Raw genomic sequence first — 23,071 nt, forward strand, 5'->3', positions numbered from 1 at the left:
AGTCACGCAGTGCCAAGTTGAAAAAAGTGGCCTGGTCATTAAGAGGGCAAATCCTTCCGGTCTTAAAGTGGTTAATGATAATGGTAAACAAAACAAATAGAGAGGGTAACTCCATATTGGGGACACAGACAGCAATAAAAAAAAGATAGGTATTCTAATCTCTCCTCACTCTATCCAAAACAAAACAGAAAATGTTTGCCTTTAGTTATACTTTAGTGTCGGTTCACACTATGGCGATCCGACTTCGGGGGCGACCTGTGAAGTCGCGTGCACCGCGACTTCGGCGCGACTGCCACGGACTTCACATAATGGAAGTCAATGCAAGTCGCTCCGATGTCGCCCCGAAGTAGTACAGGAACTATTTTCTAAGTCGGAGCGACTTGAGTCGCTCCTATTAGAACGGTTCTCGTAGCACAGAATGGACTGCGACTTGTCAGGCTGACAAATCGCCTGACAAGTCGCGGTAGTGTAAACTGGGACTCAATATAACTTTAAAAAAAAAAAAAATACTTATCTGAACTACTGGTGATTTTTACATCTGCTCGAGGTACAGCTTTAATAATCTATTCACATAATTTGATCCCTGCTTTCTATCCTATGCTTACCACCAAGCATTTCACATAAACTGTAATTACATTTGTGTATTTTATTTTGGATGGTTCCAGTTTTGACATAAGTGGTCAATACTATCTTGAAATCTTGTAAAAAGGTATAGAGTATAACCTGATCAACCTGCTTTTTACAACAGGAAATCAGCAGTTATTAACCCTATCCCTTCCCCTTGGACAGAGTTTGTTTATGAACAATGTGTACCCACTCATTTATAGGTCTGGGCTAAAGCAACAGATTGCCAGATGAACTGGTTTTTATACAGAAGTTCTGAGCAAATACCAAAATCATAAATGTCTTGTTGAGACGGAAACATTCTGGCTGCTCATTACCAAAGAAATATAAAAAATAGCCAGTAGAATTGAGTTGTTTAATGTACTCCGTATTTATATCTGGGTGTCACATCACAGGTGAAGTGATGAGTGTCTTCATTACTAGAGACAATAAAAGCAGTGTGTAAAGGCTCTAGGTTTTTTACCTTCATTCATTCTGTGCATGAAGGTAAAAAAAACCTCTGTGCAGCAGGCCCCACAGCCCCCCTAATACTTACCTGAGCCCCATTGTGTTCCAGCGATTTGCACTACAGAGTTGGCTCTCCAGGAAGAGAGAGAAGATGAGGAGAGAGAGCCGTGGCTCTGTGTGTGAATGGACACACAGAGCAGTGGCTCGGGAGCGAGCCTGCTTGGGTGCCCCCACAGCAAGCTGCTTGCTCTGGTGGCACTCGGCAGGAGGGAGGAGCCTGGAGCACCAGCGGGGGACTCCAGAAGAGGAGGATCTGGGCTGCTCTGTGCAAAATCACTGCACAGAGCAGGAAAGTATAACATGTTTGTTATTTAAAAACAAAAAAACAAAAAAAACAACAAGCCTTTAATATAACTTTAAGGTTCGGTTCACACTTATGCGAGGCGGGAAGGCTGCGAATTCGCAGCCTGTTCACGCATCGCAAACGCCCCCAGGCAGTTCACACTGCCATATGCGATACGCTGGGGGTGTCAATGTAATCTTAACGACACCCCCAGTTTGATCGCATATCGCAGTGCGATCTTGCAGTTCGCACAGGATCGGAACGCACAAGTGTGAACCGCTGTGCGATCCGATCCTGATGTGGCTGCAAAAAAGGGTCCTGTGCGTGTTTGCTGCGGGTGCGAATTTAGCCATACAAAGTGTATGGCTAAACTCGCACCGCATAGCCGATCGCATGTAATGAAGGAGCAGTGCGCCCCGATATTACATGCGATCGGCGCAGCCGCATCAATGTGAACCGGGACTAAAGTGACACTAAACTCTGGTTTAACCACTTTAGCCCCGGAGGATTTGGCTGCTTAATGACCAGGCCCTATTTTGCGATTCGGCACTGTGTTACTTTAACGGACAATTGCACGGTCGTGCGACGCTGTACCCAAACGAAATTGACGTCCTTATTTTTCCACAAATAGAACTTGCAGCATCATTTAATTGTGTTTTGTCTTGATTTCTTGCAAACCAATTTGTAGACCTAATCTGCAAATGTTGAGAATGTCTTTTATCCCTACTCCATACCATGGCAATACGAGCTCAGCTGTTCACCCAATATAGTAAAAACAAACATAACTGGGAAATAAATGGGTTGCTGGTTTCTCAAAATCAAAAGTAAGTATATAAACCCATTTGAGTGCCTCTGTGATAGAGAAAAGGTCCAGGACATGAAAGGAGACAAGACTTCCAGGACATGGAAGAAGTGGAGAGGTCAAGAACACAGAAGAGGAGATCTCAAAGTCATGGAGGGAGAGAGTAGATCCAGGACATGGAACAAGATGAGAGATCCAGAACATGGAAGAAGTAGAGCCCCAACAGAAGTGGAGAGCTATAAAACATTGAAAAAGGCGGATAGATTCAGGACATGGAAGGAGCGGAAAAGGTCCAGGATATGGAGATCCAGAACATGGAAGAATAAGTGGAGAGCTCAAAGTGATGGAAGCAGAGAATAGATCCAGTACATGGAAGAATATGAGAGATCCAAAATGTGGAAGAAGGGGAGCTTTGAGAGAGGAGGAGAGCTCAACCGCATGGAAGAGGGGGGGCAAATCCAGGACATGGAAGGAACGGCAAGATCCAAGATATGGATAGAAAAGACTGGTCCAGGACCAGTGGCGGCTGGTGCTCAAAATTTTTTGGGGGGCGCAAACAGAAAAAATCAAATAGGCATTGCTTTGCAGCAAAAAACGCGGCAAAAAATTGCATGACTTTGAGGTCACAAAAGTGTGAAAGGGGTCTTCAGTAATCAAAGTATAGTGTGCCCCATTCAATGCAGAGTTACCACAGCATGCCACCATCAATACAGAGTTACCACAGCATGCCACCATCAATGCAGAGTTACCACAGCATGCCACCATCAATGCAGAGTTACCACAGCATGCCACCATCAATGCAGAGTTACTACAGCGTGCCACCATCAATGCAGAGTTACCACAGCATGCCACAATCAATGCGGACTGACTACACCAGCTTGCTGTGCCCCCATGATCATCAATGCAGACTGACCACACCAGCTTGCTGTGCCCCCATGATCATCAATGCAGACTGACCACACCAGCTTGCTGTGCCCCCATGATCATCAATGCAGACTGACCAGTGACCACCAGCTTGCTGTATGCTGTGCCCCCATGATCATCAATGAAGACTGACTGAGTGACCACCAGCTTGCTGTGCCCCCATGATCATCAATGCTGCAGATGCAGACTGACCACCAGCTTGCTGTGCCTGTGCCCCCATGATCATCAATGCATTGCAGATGCAGACTGACCACCAGCTTGTCTGCCTGGCATGCCCCCCCCATCAATGCAGAGAGAGACCAGCGTGCGTGCGTGCGTGCCCCCTTCATAGCACCAGAACAACTGACAGGTCACAGGACAGTGTGCGGGCCGCCCCCCCCCCCCCCCCGAGTAATCATTCAGAATCAGAAATTGAATCACTTCACTTACCGCTACAGGCTGCAGCTGGTCTGACTGTCACTGTGGGACTGTCTGCGGCCTGCTGCAGAGTGCGGACTCCGGAGTACTCTCCCTCCCTGCGCGGCTGCGCCTGTGGCCTGCCTGTGCCTGACTGAAGACTCGTCAACGTCAAGTGTCTGACTCTGGGACTGGTGGTAGACTGGTCTCAGTGGTCTGGGGTGAGGTCACTCAGCCTTCAGGAATCAGGACGGTAGAGGTAGGTAGCGTAGGTCACTCACTCGCGCTCGCCGATCCGACTCAGCAAGGAGGACTCACTCACGTCACGCTGCTCTCGCTCGTTGCTCCTCTCTCTGCGCCGGGCCGCGGGCGGGAACGGAAGGTGATCGTTACGCCGGGGCGGAGCACCGCCCCCACGCGTCACGTCACCAGGTCCGATGTCCTCCTGTGTTTGGTCCAGGCTGGACTCTGGACCAATCACCGCACGGACATCATTAAAGTGGGGTGTGTCGGGGCGCATTGCTCTGCGCCCCGATGACCCCCAGAAGAGCGCCAATCGGCGCCTCTGCCAGCTAAAGGTGGGGTCAAAAACCCATACCCCCCCATACCCAACACTAAGTCCGGCGCCCCTAGTGGGCAAAAAATAGACACTTTTTTTTTTAAAATCTTTTTTCTTTTCTTCTTGTTTTTGGGGGGGCGGCGTCCCTGTGCCCCCTATGGGCAGGCCGCCACTGTCCAGGACATAGATATATAAAGCAGGTGAGTTAGTCAAGAACTAGAGGCTGCAACGTCCGAAACTGTGAAAACAAATAATTGCATCTCCCATTTTAAGGAAGACAAAAAATCACATGTATCATTGTCTCCATGGGGCTTGCTCTGTGTTGTTTTCTTGGGCCTCCTCTGATTATCTACAGACAGTCACTTAGGGACAGTTTACTCATTCATCCTTACTCCCAGTTGCTTGTTACTCAATAAACAGTCCAGGAGTTTTGGTTTTATATTTATTGTAGAACTTTGATGGAAGAAGGAAATAGTGGGATACTCCAACTTGAACTATTCACAGTAGATAAGAACAACTCTGACTTGGCCTCATCAGGTTATTTGTGGAAGAAGACACACTGCTTTAACCATACTGCCACTTGTATGGAAGTATTTCGTCTTCTTGCTCTCTCTAGCAGCAGACTAGATGCAACTACATAGAAACATAGAAACATAGAATGTGTCGGCAGATAAGAACCATTTGGCCCATCTAGTCTGCCCAATATATCTGAATCCTATGAATAGTCCTTGGCCCTATCTTATATGAAGGATAGCCTTATGCCTATCCCATGCATGCTTAAACTCCTTCACTGTATTTGCAGCTACCACTTCTGCAGGAAGGTTATTCCATGCATCCACTACTCTCTCAGTAAAGTAATACTTCCTCATATTACTTTTAAACCTTTGCCCCTCTAATTTAAAACGGTGTCCTCTTGTGGTAGTATTTCTTCTTTTAAATATGCTCTCCTCCTTTACCGAGTTGGTTCCCTTTATGTATTTAAAGGTTTCTATCATATCCCCTCTGTCTCTTCTTTCTTCTAAGCTATACATGTTAAGGTCCTTTAACCTTTCCTGGTAAGTTTTTTCCTGTAATCCATGTACTAGTTTAGTAGCTCTTCTCTGAACTCTCTCTAGAGTATCTATATCCTTCTGGAGATATGGCCTCCAGTACTGCGCACAATACTCCAAGTGAGGTCTCACCAGTGTTCTGTACAGCGGCATAAGCACTTCCCTCTTTCTACTGCTTATACCTCTCCCTATACATCCAAGCATTCTGCTGGCATTTCGTGCTGCTCTATTACATTGTCCTCCCACCTTTAAGTCTTCTGAAATAATTACTCCTAAATCCCTTTCCTCAGATACTGAGGTCAGGACTGTGTCAAATATTCTATATTCTGCCCTTGGGTTTTTACGCCCCAGGTGCATTATCTTGCACTTATCCACATTAAATTTCAGTTGCCAGAGTTCTGACCATTCTTCTAGTTTTCCTAAATCCTTTTCCATTTGGCATTTCCCTCCAGGAACATCAACCCTGTTACATATCTTTGTGTCATCAGCAAAAAGACAAACCTTACCATCGAGGCCTTTTGCAATATCACTTATGAAGATATTAAACAAAATTGGTCCCAGTACAGATCCCTGAGGTACCCCACTGGTAACATGACCTTGTTCTGAATGTTCTCCATTGACTACAACCCTCTGTTGTCTGTCACTCAGCCACTGCCTAATCCACTCAACAATATGAGAGCCCATGTTCAATGACTGTAGTTTATTGATAAGTCTTCTATGTGGGACAGTGTCAAAAGCCTTACTAAAATCTAGATATGCAATGTCTACTGCACCTCCACCGTCTATTATTTTAGTCACCCAGTCAAAAAAATCGATAAGATTTGTTTGACATGATCTCCCTGAAGTAAACCCATGTTGTTTTTCATCTTGCAATCCATGGGATTTAAGATGTTCCACAATTCTATCCTTTAATAGGGTTTCCATTAATTTGCCTACTATTGATGTCAGACTCACTGGTCTATAGTTGCTCGATTCCTCCCTACTACCTTTTTTGTGAATGGGCACGACATTTGCCAATTTCCAATCTTCCGGGACGACTCCTGTTACTAATGATTGGTTAAATAAATCTGTTAATGGTTTTGCCAGCTCACCACTAAGCTCTTTTAATAATTTTGGGTGTATCTCATCAGGACCCTGTGACTTATTTGTCTTCACTTTAGACAGCAATCTTAGAACGTCTTCCTCTGTAAAGACACATGCATCAAACGATTCATTAGTCATCCTTTCAAGTGGAGGTCCTTCTCCTTCTTTTTCTTCTGTAAAAACTGAACAGAAGTATTCATTAAGGCAGTCGGCTAGCCCTTTATTCTCTTCTACATACCTTCCGTCCTTTGTTTTTAATTTAGTTATTCCTTGTTTTAATTTCCTTTTTTCATTTATATATCTGAAGAATGTCTTATCCCCCTGTAACTACATTACCTTCAGGACACTCTCTAGCATCCCCTTGACTGACATCCATTCACTGACTCTTCTAGCAGAAGGGGTGGCCCTCTCAGAACAGGCCCTACGACACAGATCTGTACTCACAGAATCAGATCCTCTCCAGAGTCTCCCTTCCAGTCAGCCATGCGGGACATCTGGGTTCAGCTCCACTCTGACTCTCCAGCTCTCAGGTCAACCACCTGAGGCCGCATGGCAGCTTCTTTAGAGGAGGGGCAGCCGCCCACTCCCTCCGGGACCCTGCTCTCTAGCTGAAAAGACCCCAAGCACATGTACCCTTGGCATTTATACAGTATCCCAGCATGCACTGAGGCACTTTCCTCTGCCAATCACCAGGGCTGTACTAAATGCCTATTCACTCATTTGTCAGGTTTCCTCCCACTGTCCAAAATGCCTCCCTATTGAAACAGTGCAAAACACTTCAGACAAACTGAGCTGCACCTGAGCACCATGAGCAGACCTCACTAGCAGATCCTGCTCTCTGGTAGACAGAGAGCAATATAGATTTACCTGGCAACCTCTCCTGTAAGCAGGAAAGATCCAAAACGATATTCTCTCTTTTAGCACCTACCAAGGACGGTGCTACACACAACATGTATTAAAACAGAAACATTTTTTTTATAAATTGTATTAAAAGAATATATTGCACATGTAAAACCTCTGGTCTCAAATTACACATGATTACTGTGAACAGCAAAGGCAAGAACTATACATTACATTACATCACATACAACAATAGTACTTATCACCAATTGACCAATTACAGGAGATGGTATACATCATACAGGTGACAACAGAGATAACCACCAATATTTCCCAAAATATTGGGGGTGGCCCCTTCTTGTTCCAACATTATTGCGCACCACTGCACAAAGCAAGGTCCATAAAGACATGGATGAATAAGTTGTTTGGGGTGGAGGAACTTGACTGGCCTGCACATAGTCCTGACCTCAACCCGATTAAAACACCTTTGGGACAGGGCCAGACTAGGAATAAAATTCAGCCCTGGAAAAAATGTCATACCAGCCCCATAGCATTATTATACCGGCCCAACAGCATAACGCCATTATTTTCTTGTTCATAAAAGGGAAAACCATGCATTTTAAAGCAAATTTGAAGAGTGTACTATACATAGATAAGATAGATATGAAAGCATATAGGGCTTTATATATAAAAGAGCAAATTCTAGTTAAAAGTGGTAAAAGTGCGGACATGGTAAAGGAGATGTCATAGGCTGTGCGGACATGATACAGGATATGTCAGAGGCTGTGTGGACATGGTACAGGAGATGTCATAGGCTGTGCGGACATGGTACAGGAGATGTCTTAGGCTGTGCGGACATGGTAAAGGAGATGTCATAGGCTGTGTGAACATGATACAGGAGATGTCATAGGCTGTGACATGGTACAGGAGATGTCAGGGGCTGTGCAGACATGGTACAGGAGATGTCATAGTGTCATGGACTTGCAATAGTTTGGAAAGCTTACCTGTCCCATCATGTCTGTATTAGAGGTCAGACTGCACTTATGGTTCCTTTTTATCACCTCTCCTTCCTGTTCCTGCCCCACCCAGGTCATCACAGGAAGCCTATATTAACCAGCGCACTGCAGGCCTGCCTTGCTGTTCAACAGTATTAGTTCCTGTTTCCTGTTTGCCGTGTGCTTGAAACTACTCCTCTGTGTACCAACTTTGGCTTGTCTCTGACTATTCCTGTTTGCCTGTTACCCTGACCTTTGGCCTGTCCTTTGACTACCCTTGTCTGCCTGTTACCCCGACCTCGGCTTACCCTTCACCATTCTGTGTGTCCTGAGTGGCTGCTTCCCTTCTCTCCCTACGGAGCGTGACCTGGGGGACCCCAGGGGCCGCGACCTGGGCTCAGCTGCAGCGAAGTCCATCCTCCCCACTAGAGGCCCTGGTGAACACCTGCTGGGTCTTAGACTCCGCGCCCTGGGGAATCTTGGGTTCACGTTCCGGTCCATCCGCAGCAGTCTGCTATAGGGTTCACTACCTTGCGCTGCACCCCTGCCTCCAACAGGGTGCAGTTGTCACCTGGCCACAGGTGACCTGACACAAAGGGTGTGCGGACATGGTACAGGACATGTCAGAGGCTGTATGGACATGGTACAGGAGATATCATAGGCTGTGTGGACATGGTACAGGAGATGGTCATAAGCTGTGACATGGTACAGGAGATGTCAGAGGATGTGCGGACATGGTACAGGAGATGTCAGAGGCTGTGCGGACATGGTACAGGAGATGTCAGGGGCTGTGCGGACATGGTACAGGAGTCAGAATTATTAAGGGCCCTAATACCATGCTGATCCCCTGTCTCCCTAATACAATGCAGTCCCCCCCCAGGCCCCCTCCCCCTAATACAATGCTGTTCTCCCGGCCCTTTTCCCCCTAATGCACTGCTGATCTCCCTCCCACCCCCCTAATATACTGCTGACCCCCCCCTAATACAATGCTGATCCTCCCCCCGCCCCGCTGTCCCTAATACAATGCTGACTCTCCCCCTCCTCCTAACACACTGCTGACCCCCCTGGCCCCCTCCCCCTAATACAATGCGGATCCCCCCTCCCCCTAATACAATGCTGTTCCCCTCCTCCTAATACAATGCTAACCCCCTCCCCCCAATAAAATTCTGCCCCCCCGGCCCCCTCCCCCTAATACGATGCTGATTCCCCCCTCCCCCTAATACAATGCTGTTCCCCCCCAGCCCCCTTCTCCTAATACAATGCTAACCCCCCTCCCCCTAATAAAATTCTGACTCCCCCCTAATACGATGCTGATTCCCCCCTCCCCCTAATGCAATGCTGTTCCCCCCAGCCCCCTTCTCCTAATACAATGCTAACCCCCCCCCCTAATAAAATGATGACCCCCCGGCCCCCTCCCCCTAATACAATGCTGTTTCCCCCCCCTCCCCCTAAATTTGGGGATGGGATCAGCATTTTTCTTAGGGGGAGGGGGCCCCAGTGGGGGGTGGCAGATAAGCATTGTATGAGGGGGGCGGGTCAGCATTGTATTAGGGGGAGGGGGTAGGTTAGCATTGTAGTAAGGGCCCTAATATGCTGATTCTCCCCCCCCCCAAATGCAAGAGGACAAGGTCCCCCAGCCCATTTACTCTTGCCTGGCTCTCTTCTCAGGCTCTGACCTGCTCCTTCAGTCTCAGCCTCTAAGGCAGTGTGACCTGCTTCATGCATGTTGCTGCTGGCGTCTGTGTGGGAAGGATCGGCGCCGTGACCATCTTGCAGTCAGATGATCCATCGCCGCGCAGCCGCTCCCACCGGATGTGACGTCATGCCGCTCATAGCGGCTGATGTAGGAAAGAGTGTATCCGGGACCGTCACTGGAGCGCAGCGGAGGCCGGGGCTGCAGCGGCCATCACAGCGACTCGCGAGCGGTCCCAATGCTTAAAGCGGCCGCATCTTAAAGCGGGCCCATCTGAAAGCGGCCCCAGGGCCGGTGGCCCACTGGTAAATTTCCCGGTATCCCGGTAGGCCAGTCCGGCCCTGCTTTGGGATGAATTCGAACAGAGACTGCGAGGCAGGTCTTCTCCTCCACATCAGTGCCTGACCTCACAAATGCGCTTCTAGAAGAATGGTCAAACATTCCCATAGACACACTCCTAAACCTTGTGGACAGCCTTCCCAGAAGAGTTGAAGCTGTTATAGCTGCAAAGGGTGAGCCAACTCAATATTAAACCCTACGGAATAAGACTGGGATCCCATTAAATGTCATGTGCATGTAAACGCAGGTGTCCCAATACTTTTCGTAATATAACGTATGTAATTTTTTAATGCAACACAGGGGTCACAACTCCTCCCCCTGGTTCCCGGTGTGAGGGGGTGATTTCGTAAGCCAACAGGCGTATTTACTGTGTGTGTGTGGATAAAAATTCTCCCATGAGATTGCACATTTTCTGTTATTTAGCTCACATAATAGAAAACATCTGGATACATACTGATGCAATCTGGTCATTACAACATAGAACATATGTGGCCAGCACTGCTGTGTTCTATTTCTTTAAACCCATATCTTACAACGGATGTAAGGTTTAGGAAGTAGGAACACACAGCATAGGTAAGATAAACACTTCTTTACATATTCATAAGACTCTCTTAATCATTACAAGTTTACAAATGTTTTATTGTGTTTTCTATGCTCCCTTCCCCTGCTGTGCACTATGAAGTATGTGATGACTGCACACCCCCTATAGGGTAGGCATGTCAAACCCGTGTTTTCTGCGCTGCGTGCAGCTCCCTCGCTATTTCTTAGTGGCTCCCAGCCAGTTGTAGAATAATTGTGATTGAACAAGGTTCCACAATGTTATTTAGCAGCACTAGATTCTTGATAATGTTCTTGCACCTTTATCATTGATTTGTATTAAAGTAACCATTGTAGCTATAATTATTATTAATCAATTACAACTATTCTGTTGATCTTTAGTACATCATTACTGTCTGAAGATGTATTGGATGAGTTATTTCCCTGGTTTTCTGTCTGTAAGCCTTGTTCACATGGGCGTCCTACGGTGTACACCTGCACAAAGACCTGCATGGACCACGCACAGGGGTACACTATAGTACACCTGTGTAAACCAGGCCTCTTGCACATGGGTACCAAAAGCACCAAATTTGTAGTCATTCTGAATGAAACCCAATGTTTTTAATGGACCTGTACACATGTAAATATTGTAAAGGATTAAAGTACTAAGTAGTAAAGTACAAATCCTGGCATCACTAAAAAAAAAACAGGGGTGAATATTTTTCAGACTTTAGGTGTTCCAAAATGTATAGTTTTTTGGCCACTAGATGGAGCTGACGATTACGGGAATAAAATCTATTACTGAAAATACAGCCAACATTTGTTCACCTCCATGAATATGTGTGTCATTCAAGTTGGGTTCACACATGTGCGGCCACGGTTTCCAGCCTGGGGTCCGGTGCGTTTCTGTTTACTGGTTCAGGTGAGATTCAGGTCTGAATTTTTGTGGAATTGGCACCTGAACCGGACCCGATGTCCGCCGGTCACTCGCGATCGTCCGTTAGAGCGGGAGAAAGGCAGGCGGCTAATGTAAACAAGCCGCCTGTCATTCTCCCCTGTGTAAGAATAGTGATCATACGGTTCTACTATGTAGGACCGTTGATCATTGTTCCTACACCTCAAGCCACAGCCAATCACAGTTAGAAACACGCCCCTAGGGACACACTTAACCCCTCCCTCTCCAAAAAAGTTAACCCCTTCACTGCCAGTGTCATTTTACAGTAACAGTGCATATGTATAGCACTGATTACTGTAGTAATGACACTGGTAACCCCAAAAGTGTCAGTCAAGGGACCGATCTGTCCACCGCAATGTCGCAGTACCGCAAAAAAAATCGCAGATCGCCGCCATTACGCGTTAAAAAAAAAACAACAAAAATGACAAAAATCTTTCCCTTAGTTAGTAAACACAATAACGTTTGCGCGAACCAATCAAAATACGCTTTTTGCGATTTTTTTTTTTAACAAAAATATGTAGCATAAAACAAATTGGCCTAAAATGTTAAAAAAAATAGATTTTTACATTTTTTTGGGGGAATTTCATATGAAAAATGTGAAAAATATAGTTTTTTTTACAAAATTGACGCTCTTTTTTTGTTTATAGCGCATGATCAAAAAAATCGCACAGGTGATCAAATACCACCAAAAGAAAGCTTTGTTTATGGGAAAAAAAGGACGTCAAATTCGTTTAGGTGCAGCATCGCACGACCGCGCAATTGTCCGTTAAAGTCACGCAGTAAAAAATCGCAAAATAGGCCCTGGTCAGGAAGGGGGTAAAATCTTCCGGGGCTTAAGTGGTTAACTGCCTCCACTGAGAGCCGGTCACGCTTACAAGTCATGCGAATTGGATGCGGTGAAAACCGCATCCATTTTCGCACATATGCGAACCCAGCCTAAACAAATGTTTCATAAATAGTCCATAAAAAAATGGCTCCGGGACTCATGTGGTTAAGGACCCTAGCTGTAGGATGTAGAAAATGTAAGTAAAAACAGATGAAAAACTGATGTACACTTCATCCGTTTTTCTTTAAACTGATTAAACGAACGGTCCTCGTGTGAAAGGGGCCTTGGCATTTTTTTTTTACTTTAGTTCCACTTTATTGATGTGATTTGAAATACAGAAAGTGTGTGTGCTGGCCTTTCTGAAGTTTTATATTTTTTGTGTTTTGTAAAACATCTCTAAGACGTGTCATCCAATGAGCACATTAATAAAGTGAGGAAAAGTTAGTGATTGTAAACCTTTGTTTTTTTTTTTTCATAAAAATAACAAACATGCCTATACTCCCCTGCTCTGTGCAGTGGTTTTGCACAGAGCAGCCCCCGATCCTTTTTTTCTGGAGTGTCCCCCCCCCCCCCCCCGCTGGCACTCCAGGCCCCTTCTCTTCATCAGGTGCCCCCAGGGTAAGCCGCTTTCCCTGGGGACACCCATGCACACTTGCTCCAGAGTCCTGCTGCAGCATCCATTGGCACAGACAACAGACCCCTTGTCAATGGATTTGATTGACAGCAGCGGAAGCCAATCTCTTCCATTGCTATCAATCTGTCCAATGAGGAGAGAGACAACGACAGAAGCCGCTGCGCTCGTGCACATTGCTGGATCAGATAGACTCAAGTAAGGAAAAGGGGGTCTGTGAGGCAGCTGCTGCAGAGTAGGTTTTTCACCTTAATGCATGTGCAAAGTCATATTGTAAAGTCAAAAGGTTTTTTATCTTACTGCATTCTATGCATTAAGATAAAACGCCTTCTGTGTGCAGCAGCCCCCCTCAGTTGCCTAATACTTACCTGAGGTCCCTCTAGATCCAGCGATGTTGCAGGAGTGTCTTGACTCCCCTCCTCATTGGCTGAGACAGCGCAGGGCCATTGGCTCGCGCTGCTGTCAATCAAAGTCAGTCAGCCATTGAGGAGAGAAAGGGGACGGGGACAGGGCCGAGCCCCGGCTCTGTGTCTGAATGGATGTAGGGGGTCAGCCCCTTGAATGACTAAACTCCATTACACTGTACTTTTATTGAGAAATTCCCACAGACTGTCATGCATCTTTCAGCCACCAGAGGTCACTGTTGTTGTTAATGAGAATAAGCCACAGTTGTTGGTGTTTTTTAAGTGAAGGGATCTTTTCTGGAAAGGAAGAGGGAACAGGAAGTTCCTGGGACGGTGTGGTGTTCATCTCTCTATGGCTGTGCTGAGCTGAGAAAAGGGACTGCATGCTGTGGCCTTGAGAGGGCATATAGACTGTATAATCCAGGGACAGAGCAACAGGATCTTGCCAGAGGAGACAGAGCTGAACTGTGGTACTACAGACAGCAGCTGAGAACCAGAGAAAGAGAGGAGAGAACATCCCAGAGCAACTCAAGCAAGTTACAGAGCAAGGGGCCAGACTGCAGTGACCTCCACGTGACAGAACAAGATAAACAACCTGCAAAGAAACCCAGACCAGTGCATAAGAGACTGCAGCTACAGACAGCAAGGGACAGATCCAGAGACCTGACTGCATCCACCATCACAGAGACTGAGATAAAGCAGCTGTACCTACAGAACTGTGAGTGTGCACCGGTGCTAACCTGTGGCAGGGCATAGAGCAGGTTTCTGTAGACAGAGCGTTGCAGCAACGTGTCCCGGTTAGCGGGAATCAGATAGGATCATATAGCAGAGTAGCCTGTATTTCTGTGTGTGCGGTGGCGGGAGCGCCATTTTAAGTATCACGTTGCAGTTAACTTTGCTGTAAACCTATGTAATCTGTTATTACTGTTAACATCATTCTCCGGCCATTATACTCTGTTGGTTAATAAAGCCGGTATCTGCTTCAGCCTCTCTGTCTGCTGTACCGTACTTGAATTCTGCATTGGTGTCCCCTACTCCTCTGACCGCTACAAGTGGCGCTGCGAGCAGGGTACGGTTACAAAGATGGAGGCGGCTGAAGGAAATGTGCATAATGCTAATGTGAGTACCTCAGGCAATGGTGGAACCCCTGCAAGGGCCCTCCCTATGGGCATGCTGTTTAACTTGCTGCCAAAATTTGATGGCAAGAACATGTCACTGTCAGACTGGGTGACAAGATTACAGAGCGCTGCAAGAATTTACAATGTCAGCCCAGAGTTACAGGTAGAAATTGCTTTGGCTGCCCTGGAGGGGGAGGCCCGAAAGAATGTGTTTCTACAATCATAAGCCACACGCAGCACCTTGCAAGAGATTGTGCGATTTCTGGAAGAAATATATGGTGAAACAGCTAGTGCGGGCCACCTCCGGGCGAAATTCTTCTACCGGGTTCAGCAAGAAAATGAAGGGGTCTCACAATATACGATGGCTCTACAAGAAGTATTGGCTGAGGTACAGAAAAATGAGGCAGACGGAGTATCTGGCATGGGATCTGCCGACCGAATATTGCGGGAACAGTTTATTCTGGGACTCTTCAGCTCTCCCCTGAGACAGATTCTGCGGGAGCGAGTCAGGGTGGACCCTACTCTGAACTTTCGGCAAATATTGGCGGAGGCTGTGGCACGCAGTAAAGAAGAAAGTTATGCCTCCGGAGTGATACGGACCCAGACCGCCACACCCTTTGGGGTTGTGGGGAAGGAAGAGGTCCTAGTTAAAGTGGTACAAGACCTGCAAAGCTCCCTGAGTGCTATGCACGAAAAATTAACACAAATGGAAAGGCGAATGGAGTCGAGCTATTCCCCTGGGGCTGCCTATCCGGCCCAACAACCGCCCTATCAGATTGCCCCACTGGTTCCTACACCACAGCATCCTTACCCGAGTTCACCGTCACACCAAGTTCCTCAATATCTTCCAACAAGGCCAGCCAGGGCGCCTCCCGCACGCAGGCGGAGAGACTATCGTCCAGGGACACAGTGCTGGCGGTGCGGAGAAGAAGGACACTTCGCCAGAGAGTGTCAGAGTGATCTATCTAGACGCTCAGAGCCGGCGTTAAACTATCGGCCCTCGCAGTAGGGTGGAGAGTCAAGACACCCAGCACAGCTCTGAACACCTGGTCGCAGGGTGCCCCGTCATACAAGCTGAATTTGAAGGAATCCCAGTCAACTGCTTAGTAGATACCGGATCACAGGTGACGACCATGCCTGAGTCATACTTCAATCGTTACTTCCAAGCACTGGCTAAGCCAGAACGAGAGACATTGGTCCGAGTTACAGCTGCGAACCATCAGCAAATTCCGGTCACGGGAGTCGTGTGGATGAACTTACGGCTGTGTGGACAGGAAGTGGGAAGAAAATGCATTCTGCTGGTCCCCGAGACGTTCAAGGAGGATGTACCGGTGATAATGGGCATGAATATTCTACGAGAGTTGGATCAGATCATGTTCACTAAACGGGGACCTGGCTATTGGAAGCAAGCCACCCCACACAAACCCACGCAAAAAACTTTCCAACGGTTGATCCGGTTCTGTGGGACACAGAAGAGTGTCCCAGTACACCAGTCCGTGGGAACTATCCGAGTGCCGGGAAAGGCTACCCTCAGTCTTCCTCCTGGTCGGGAGACTATACTGACAACCTTCCGCAACCTTGAAGGTATGGAGGTGATCATCGAACCAGGGGGTCTAGGAGAACTAGGTCAGGATGCCCTAGTGGCCCGGACACTGGCAGTGGTCCAGAATGGACGAGTACCCATAAGAGCTGTGAATGTGGGACATCTGGAAGTCACTTTGGCGCCTAGAGTAGAACTGGCCTCGCGTTTACTTACATCGGGGAGAAGTGCTAAGTCGGGAAGAAGTGACTCTAGCTCCAATAGGCAATGCTGCATGGACACTGGCAGTTACTGCCAGACCCGAAGAGGCTCCGACCCCAGAATGGAATGGGAGAACAATTGTGGACCAAATGGAGATAGATGTGAAGGATCTTGGTCCAGACCGTTTGCAGGCTGTTGAAGCCATGCTGTGGGAGAATCAGGCTGCGTTTGCCCGCCATGCCGATGACTTTGGCTGCACAGATGCTATCACACATGAGATACCGACCGGGGACGCTGCCCCAATCCGGGAGAGGTATCGACAGATTCCACCCAAGTTGTACCAGGAAGTGAAGACATTGTTGAAACAGATGATAGATTCAGGAGTGGTACGAGGTAGTCAAAGTCCTTGGGCAGCCCCAGTGGTGCTTGTCAAGAAGAAGGACGGCACTATTCGATTTTGTGTGGATTATCGGCGGTTGAATGCATGCACCACACGAGACTCATACCCTCTGCCATGCATCGAGGAATCCCTGACAGCCCTAGGGCGTGCTAAATACTTCTCCACCCTGGATCTAGCAAGCGGGTACTGGCAAGTACCGGTGGCCGAGAAGGACCGGGCCAAGACTGAATTCATACTCCCCATGGGACTATTCGAATTTAACAGAATGCCATTCGGGCTATCCAATGCCCCGAGCACCTTCCAGTGGCTGATGGAGAAGTGTCTGGGAGACCTGAATTTTGAAGCAACCTTGATATACTTGGATGATATCATTGTATACTCCGCTACTTTTCAAGAACACCTAGACCGACTAGGACAGGTACTCAAGCGGTTGCGATCCCATGGCCTGAAGATAAAGCCAAAGAAGTGTCATCTCTTCAAGAGGAAGATAGAGTACCTAGGCCATACGGTGTCCCAAGATGGGGTGCTGCCATCTCAAGACAAAATGGCTGCAATACAACAATGGCCAGCGCCCAGAACACTGCGGGAGTTGAAGGCTTTCCTCGGTCTGACCGGATATTACCGGCGATTCATCAAAGACTACGCAAAGATAGCGGGCCCTCTGAATGAGCTGCAGAGAGGAACAGCTGGGAGGCCCAAGGGTCAAAGTGTCCCTTGGGGACAGAAGCAGGAAGAGGCCTTCCAGGCCCTGAAAGAAACCCTGACACCGGCCCCCATCTTGGCTTATGCTGACTTTGACAAACCATTCCTCTTATCGACTGATGGCAGCCTCTATGGACTTGGGGCGGTACTGTCACAGGTACAAGAAGGACATGAAAGAGTTATCGCTTATGCCAGTCGGTCGTTGCGGGATACAGAGCGAAACCCTCATAACTATAGTTCCTTCCGGCTGGAGCTCCTTGCCCTGGTGTGGGCCATGACAGAAAAATTTGCACCTGACAGGGGCTAAGATCTTTGTACAGACCGATAACAACCCCCTGGCCCATCTGGATACTGCCAAGCTGGGAGCCCTGGAGCAGCGTTGGGCAGCTCGCCTTGCCAAGTATGACTTCTCGATCCGCTACCGCTCTGCTACAGAGAACACTAATGCCGATGGTCTGTCGAGGGTTACTTTTGAGACTCCAGTAGGGGGATCTGGATGAACAAAAAGAAGAGGATGAAACTCCAGACTTCCGCAGGTTCACTCCTCCAGCAGTTGCAGCACAGACAAGTGGGGAGGCCCGAGTGCTACCCAAGGCATTAGGAAGAACCAATGAAGAATGGGGCCGAATACATGTCGGACTGCGGCAGATGAAAGGTTGGGTGTCCCAGCGAAGAAAACCTGACAGAGAAGAAAGGACTGAGCTTGATGCCGAGATGAAGTCCATTCTACACCAATGGGATAGACTGGAAGTTCATGGAGCTGTTTTGTACCGCAAGTGGCAGCAGCCTGCTGATATAGAGGCAAGGTGGCAGGTAGTAATACCCAGAAGCATGGCACGAGAGGTAGCCAAGGAGGCTCATGAATTTGGAGCTCACTTCGGGCCAGTTAAGACCTTCCAGTGGCTGCAACGCTATGTATATTGTCCACGACTGGAGGCCACGATTTAGGAAGTCTGCCGGCAGTGTCGAATGTGTGAACTCACCAAAAGCACCGAACAGAGGGCACCCATGCAGTCCATACAGACCAAAGAACCGCTGGAAGTATTGATGATAGATTATCTTCTGGGACAATCCGCCAGAGGTCCACAATACTGCCTGGTCATGATTGATAACTTCTATAAATTTGCAGTGGTCACCCCAACTCGATACCAGACGGCTGAGTCTGCAGCTCGGGCCATCTGTCAAGATTTCATCCGAGTCTACGGGTGTCCGAAGCGGATCCATTCTGATCAAGAGGCGTGCTTTCAAGGGAAAGTGATGGAGGAGCTACATCGACTGTATGGCATTGAAAAATCCAGGACAACTCCATATCATCCCCAAGGGAATGGGGCCTGCGAGCGCTTCAACCGGACCCTGCTTCAGATGTTGAGGATATTAGAGGAAGACAAAAGGATGCACTGGCCAGACTACCTCCATGAATTAGTCTGGGCTTACAATAATAGGGTTCACAACACAACCGGGTATACTCCGTACATGCTATTGTTCGGCAGAGCTGGCCGGGAAATTGTTGAACTGAATTTAGAACAAACACAGGACTTAATAGAACGATCGACCACCTCATGGGTGAAAGAACACCGTCAGCGGCTCCAGACCATCCGCCGGTTAGCAGGCCAGCGTTTGCAAGAGAGAACTCATACTGACCGTCCTCCCCTCCAGGAGGTTCCGCTGCAACCTGGAGACCGGGTACTGGTGCGGGAGAAATGTCCCAGAGGCAAGTAGAGTGAGCGTTGGGAGGTACAACCTTACAAAGTGATCAGGAGAGTGTACCCCAATGGCCCGGTCTATGAAGTACGGGTGGAAAATGAGGAGTTTGCCTCAAGGATCCTACATAGGAATATGTTACGGCCATGTCGGTCTGAAGATCCCAAACCTGCTGAAGAGACAACACTTCCTGTCCCGTCCTCAGAACTCATTATCTCCAATGAAAACAATGATGAAGACTGGTGGATTGTTCCTGACACTACGGAAGGTCCCCAGGCCACAGGGGATGAAGCTTATGCTACAGAACCACCACCGGCTCGCAATGAGGAGGAACCCAGGTTGGCAGCTCCCAATGAGGAAAGTCAGTCCCTTACAGATAGTCAAGACCTCCGGAGATCCAATAGGTCTACTGCAGGGGTTCCACCAAACAGGTACAATGCTGATCAGTTCGTTTGGTCCACCTGTATGTGTTGTGGACAATGTCGTGCTGCTGTTAGAGATTGTAATAATCACTTTCTTCCCCATGGACTATATAGGATGGCCGAGGACGACCATCAATAAGTGGGGAGGCATGTAGGGGGTCAGCCCCTTGAATGACTAAACTCCATTACACTGTACTTCTATTGAGAAATTCCCACAGACTGTCATGCATCTTTCAGCCACCAGAGGTCACTGTTGTTGTTAATGAGAATAAGCCACAGTTGTTGGTGTTTTTTAAGTGAAGGGATCTGCTTGCTGTGGAGGCACACAACAGAAGGGAGGGGCCAGGAGCAGCGAAGAGGGACCAGAAAAAAGGAGGATATGGGCTGCTCTGTGCAAAACCAACTGTACAGAGGAGGCATAGCTCCCAACTGTCCCTGATTTCAATTGACTGTCCCTGATTTCAATTGACTGTCCCTGATTTGGAACAAAGACTCTCTGTCCCTCTCTCCTCCTCATTTGTCCCTCATTTTGATCTGATCTATATAGTTGTATATGAAATGCACTGCTAAATTTTCAAAAAGTGTTTTCCAGTGCTAAGCCTTTCATCTAATTTCTACATTTCTGCATTTGTACATTTCAAAAGCCAATATAAAGGAATATTAGTGGTAAAAAAAGCACTTGTGGGTTTAACCAGTCAAATTTTTTTTGTATAATTCTCCTTTAAGGGGGCTTGACAGAGGGTGTGTCCTAGGCATGGAAACCAGGAAGTAACTAAAGATATGTAAAAAAAAAAAAAAAAAGTTTAAAACAAGTAAATATGTAATATACTAGCAGCATAAGGATTAAAAATACTCAATGTTAACTGAGAGAGTGAAGTTCCTCTTTAACTCCACCAAAGTATTTGTTTTGTAAGGGCCCCCGAGAGGTTTATACCATAATGTGCTAGCATGCATCACATGTTAGCATATCATGGCACCATTACCTGTCAAACAAAGCCCTCCAGTGCTTGGGCGCTCCCGTCTCCTTCTGGTGTTCTTTCCAGGTTTGCTCCATTCAGCCACTTGGATGGCTGGGCCGCAATGATGTTGTCCCTGTGCATGCACACAGAAGTCACTTCATCATGGCACAGAGCAGTGCTGTAAATGTACATCTCAGTGTAAGTTACTGCTAACTGGCCGGGGGAAGCATTTATAACCTTTAGGGTCCCTGCCCAGAATGTAACTTGAATTCAGCTTTAAAACTCCTAACCGTGTTTGTATTGCTGTCTGTACCTTCTTGTGATACCTTTCATTCCTTGTGTGGGTGCTAAGGAGCAGAAGGCGAGAGAAAATTCCCCCTGTGGGTTCACATAGCAATACAGTGTAAATAATGCCATTATATTGCATATTAGTTGTATTATTCACTTTTTTTAACATATTTTGCATGATATTTCAACCTACTTATAGCCAAGTATTTTTTCTCTCTTTTGTCTTTTTAAAAGGCTGACAACGCAATGACATTGTTATCCATGTTGCCTCTGGTTTTAGCTCTGTCTTTTCCACATTTCGCTCTGTCTGCTCCAAGACTTTCGGTGAGTAGGATAAATGTTTACAATACATCAGGGGCTCATGCATGAAAATTATAATAGGCTTATAACTGACATTTCTGTTCATTGAGAAACACATGGTACTGGTGACATTTTGTAAAGAAAAGTACATACTAGGGGGAGTAGAACTGGGGGAATCAATGGTGGAGAAGGATCTGGGTGTTCTGGTAGATCATAAGCTTAATAGCATGCAATGCCAAGTTGTGGTTTCCAAAGTGAGCAAAGTCCTTTCTTGTATTAACAGAGGCATGGACTCCAGAGAGAGATATCATTTTGCCCCTGTACAAATCATTAACCACTTTAGCCCTGGAGGATTTGGCTGCTCAATGACCAGGCCCTATTTTGGGATTCGGCCCTGTGTGAATTTAACGGACAATTGCGCAGTCGTGAGACGCTGTACCCAAATAAAATTGACGTCCTTTTTTTCCCACAAATAGAGCTTTCTTTTGGTGGTATTTGATCACCTGTGCAATTTTTATTTTTTGCGCTATAAACAAAAAAAGAGCGACAATTTTGAAAAAAAAAAAAAAAAAAACAATATTTTTCATATTCTGCTATATGTCATTCCCCCCCAAAAAAATGTAAAAGTCAAAATTTTTTAACATTTTAGGCCAATTTGTTTTCTTCTACATATTTTTGGTAAAAAAATCGCAATAAGCGTATTTTGTTTGGTTTGCGCAAAAGTTATTGCGTCTACTAACTACTGGAAAGATTTATGTAATTTTTATTATTTTTTTTTTTACTAGTAATGGCGGCAATCTGCAAATTTCTACAGGACTGCGACATTGTGGTGGACAGATCGGACCCCTAACTGACATTTTTTACACTTTTGGGAGTACCAGTGACATTACTAAAGTAATCAGTGCTAAAAATATGCAATGTTACTGTAATGACACTGGCAGGGAAGGGGTTAATACTGTTGGTGATCAAGGGGTTAAATGTGACCCTAGGGGAGTGATTCTAACTGTGGGGGGTTGGGCTTCTGAAGTGATCACAGAGACATGCGATCCTACATAGCAGGATCACATAGTGTCTGTGATCATTTATATTAAAAAAGAATAGCGCGCAAATGCAAAAGAAATTACTACCAAATCTGAAGAGAGTCCATAAATAAAAATGGGGGTTTGGTCCCACCATATGGCCATATCGTGCTCAAGCCCACTACTGCGTCAAAGTACCCCATTATCAGTGGGTCCTACACTATCCATGAAAAAGAGATGAATCCAGCCCTTCTAACCCTTGGAGATAACACTCCTTGCTGGGAAAGATGTGCAAATGCACTACAGGGGACTCCTCCTATATCCACTTGATGGTGGACACTGATTGAGTACAGGTGTGTGTGGGGGGTGGGGAGGGCTGCTCAACCTCGATAGTCTGGTCAGACCGAATACATAATAAACAGGCAAAAAATTTGGGGGAGCATACCCATGTATTTCCAAAGCTGCTGCAGCTATGAACCAAAAGACATGTATATTAAAAAAGAATAGCGCGCAAATGCAAAAGAAATTACTACCAAATCTGAAGAGAGTCCATAAATAAAAATGGGGGTTTGGTCCCACCATATGGCCATATCGTGCTCAAGCCCACTACTACGTCAAAGTACCCCATTATCAGTGGGTCCTACACTATCCATGAAAAAGAGATGAATCCAGCCCTTCTAACCCTTGGAGATAACACTCCTTGCTGGGAAAGATGTGCAAATGCACTACAGGGGACTCCTCCTATATCCACTTGATGGTGGACACTGATTGAGTACAGGTGTGTGTGGGGGGTGGGGAGGGTTGCTCAACCTCGATAGTCTGGTCAGACCGAATACATAATAAACAGGCAAAAAATTTGGGGGAGCATACCCATGTATTTCCAAAGCTGCTGCAGCTATGAACCAAAAGACATGTATATTAAAAAAGAATAGCGCGCAAATGCAAAAGAAATTACTACCAAATCTGAAGAGAGT

General features: G+C 46.8%; 1 protein-coding gene across 1 annotated transcript in view; it reads left to right on the forward strand.

Annotated features, from left to right (window-relative positions):
• The first annotated feature begins 10,528 nt into the window (after positions 1–10,528).
• Positions 10,529–23,071, forward strand: part of LOC309547041 (fibrinogen-like protein 1) — a 50,622-nt gene continuing 38,079 nt past the window's right edge. Inside the window, exons 1-2 of the mRNA XM_082246825.1 lie at positions 10,529–10,667; positions 21,013–21,102. Of these exons, the coding sequence (XP_082102951.1) occupies positions 21,025–21,102 (78 nt within the window). The 5' untranslated portion in view covers positions 10,529–10,667; positions 21,013–21,024. The remainder of the gene's footprint in view (positions 10,668–21,012; positions 21,103–23,071) is intronic.

Source organism: Pelophylax lessonae (genome assembly GCF_965119305.1).
Source record: "Pelophylax lessonae genome assembly, chromosome: 2".
In the NCBI taxonomy this organism is placed as follows: Eukaryota; Metazoa; Chordata; class Amphibia; order Anura; family Ranidae; genus Pelophylax; species Pelophylax lessonae.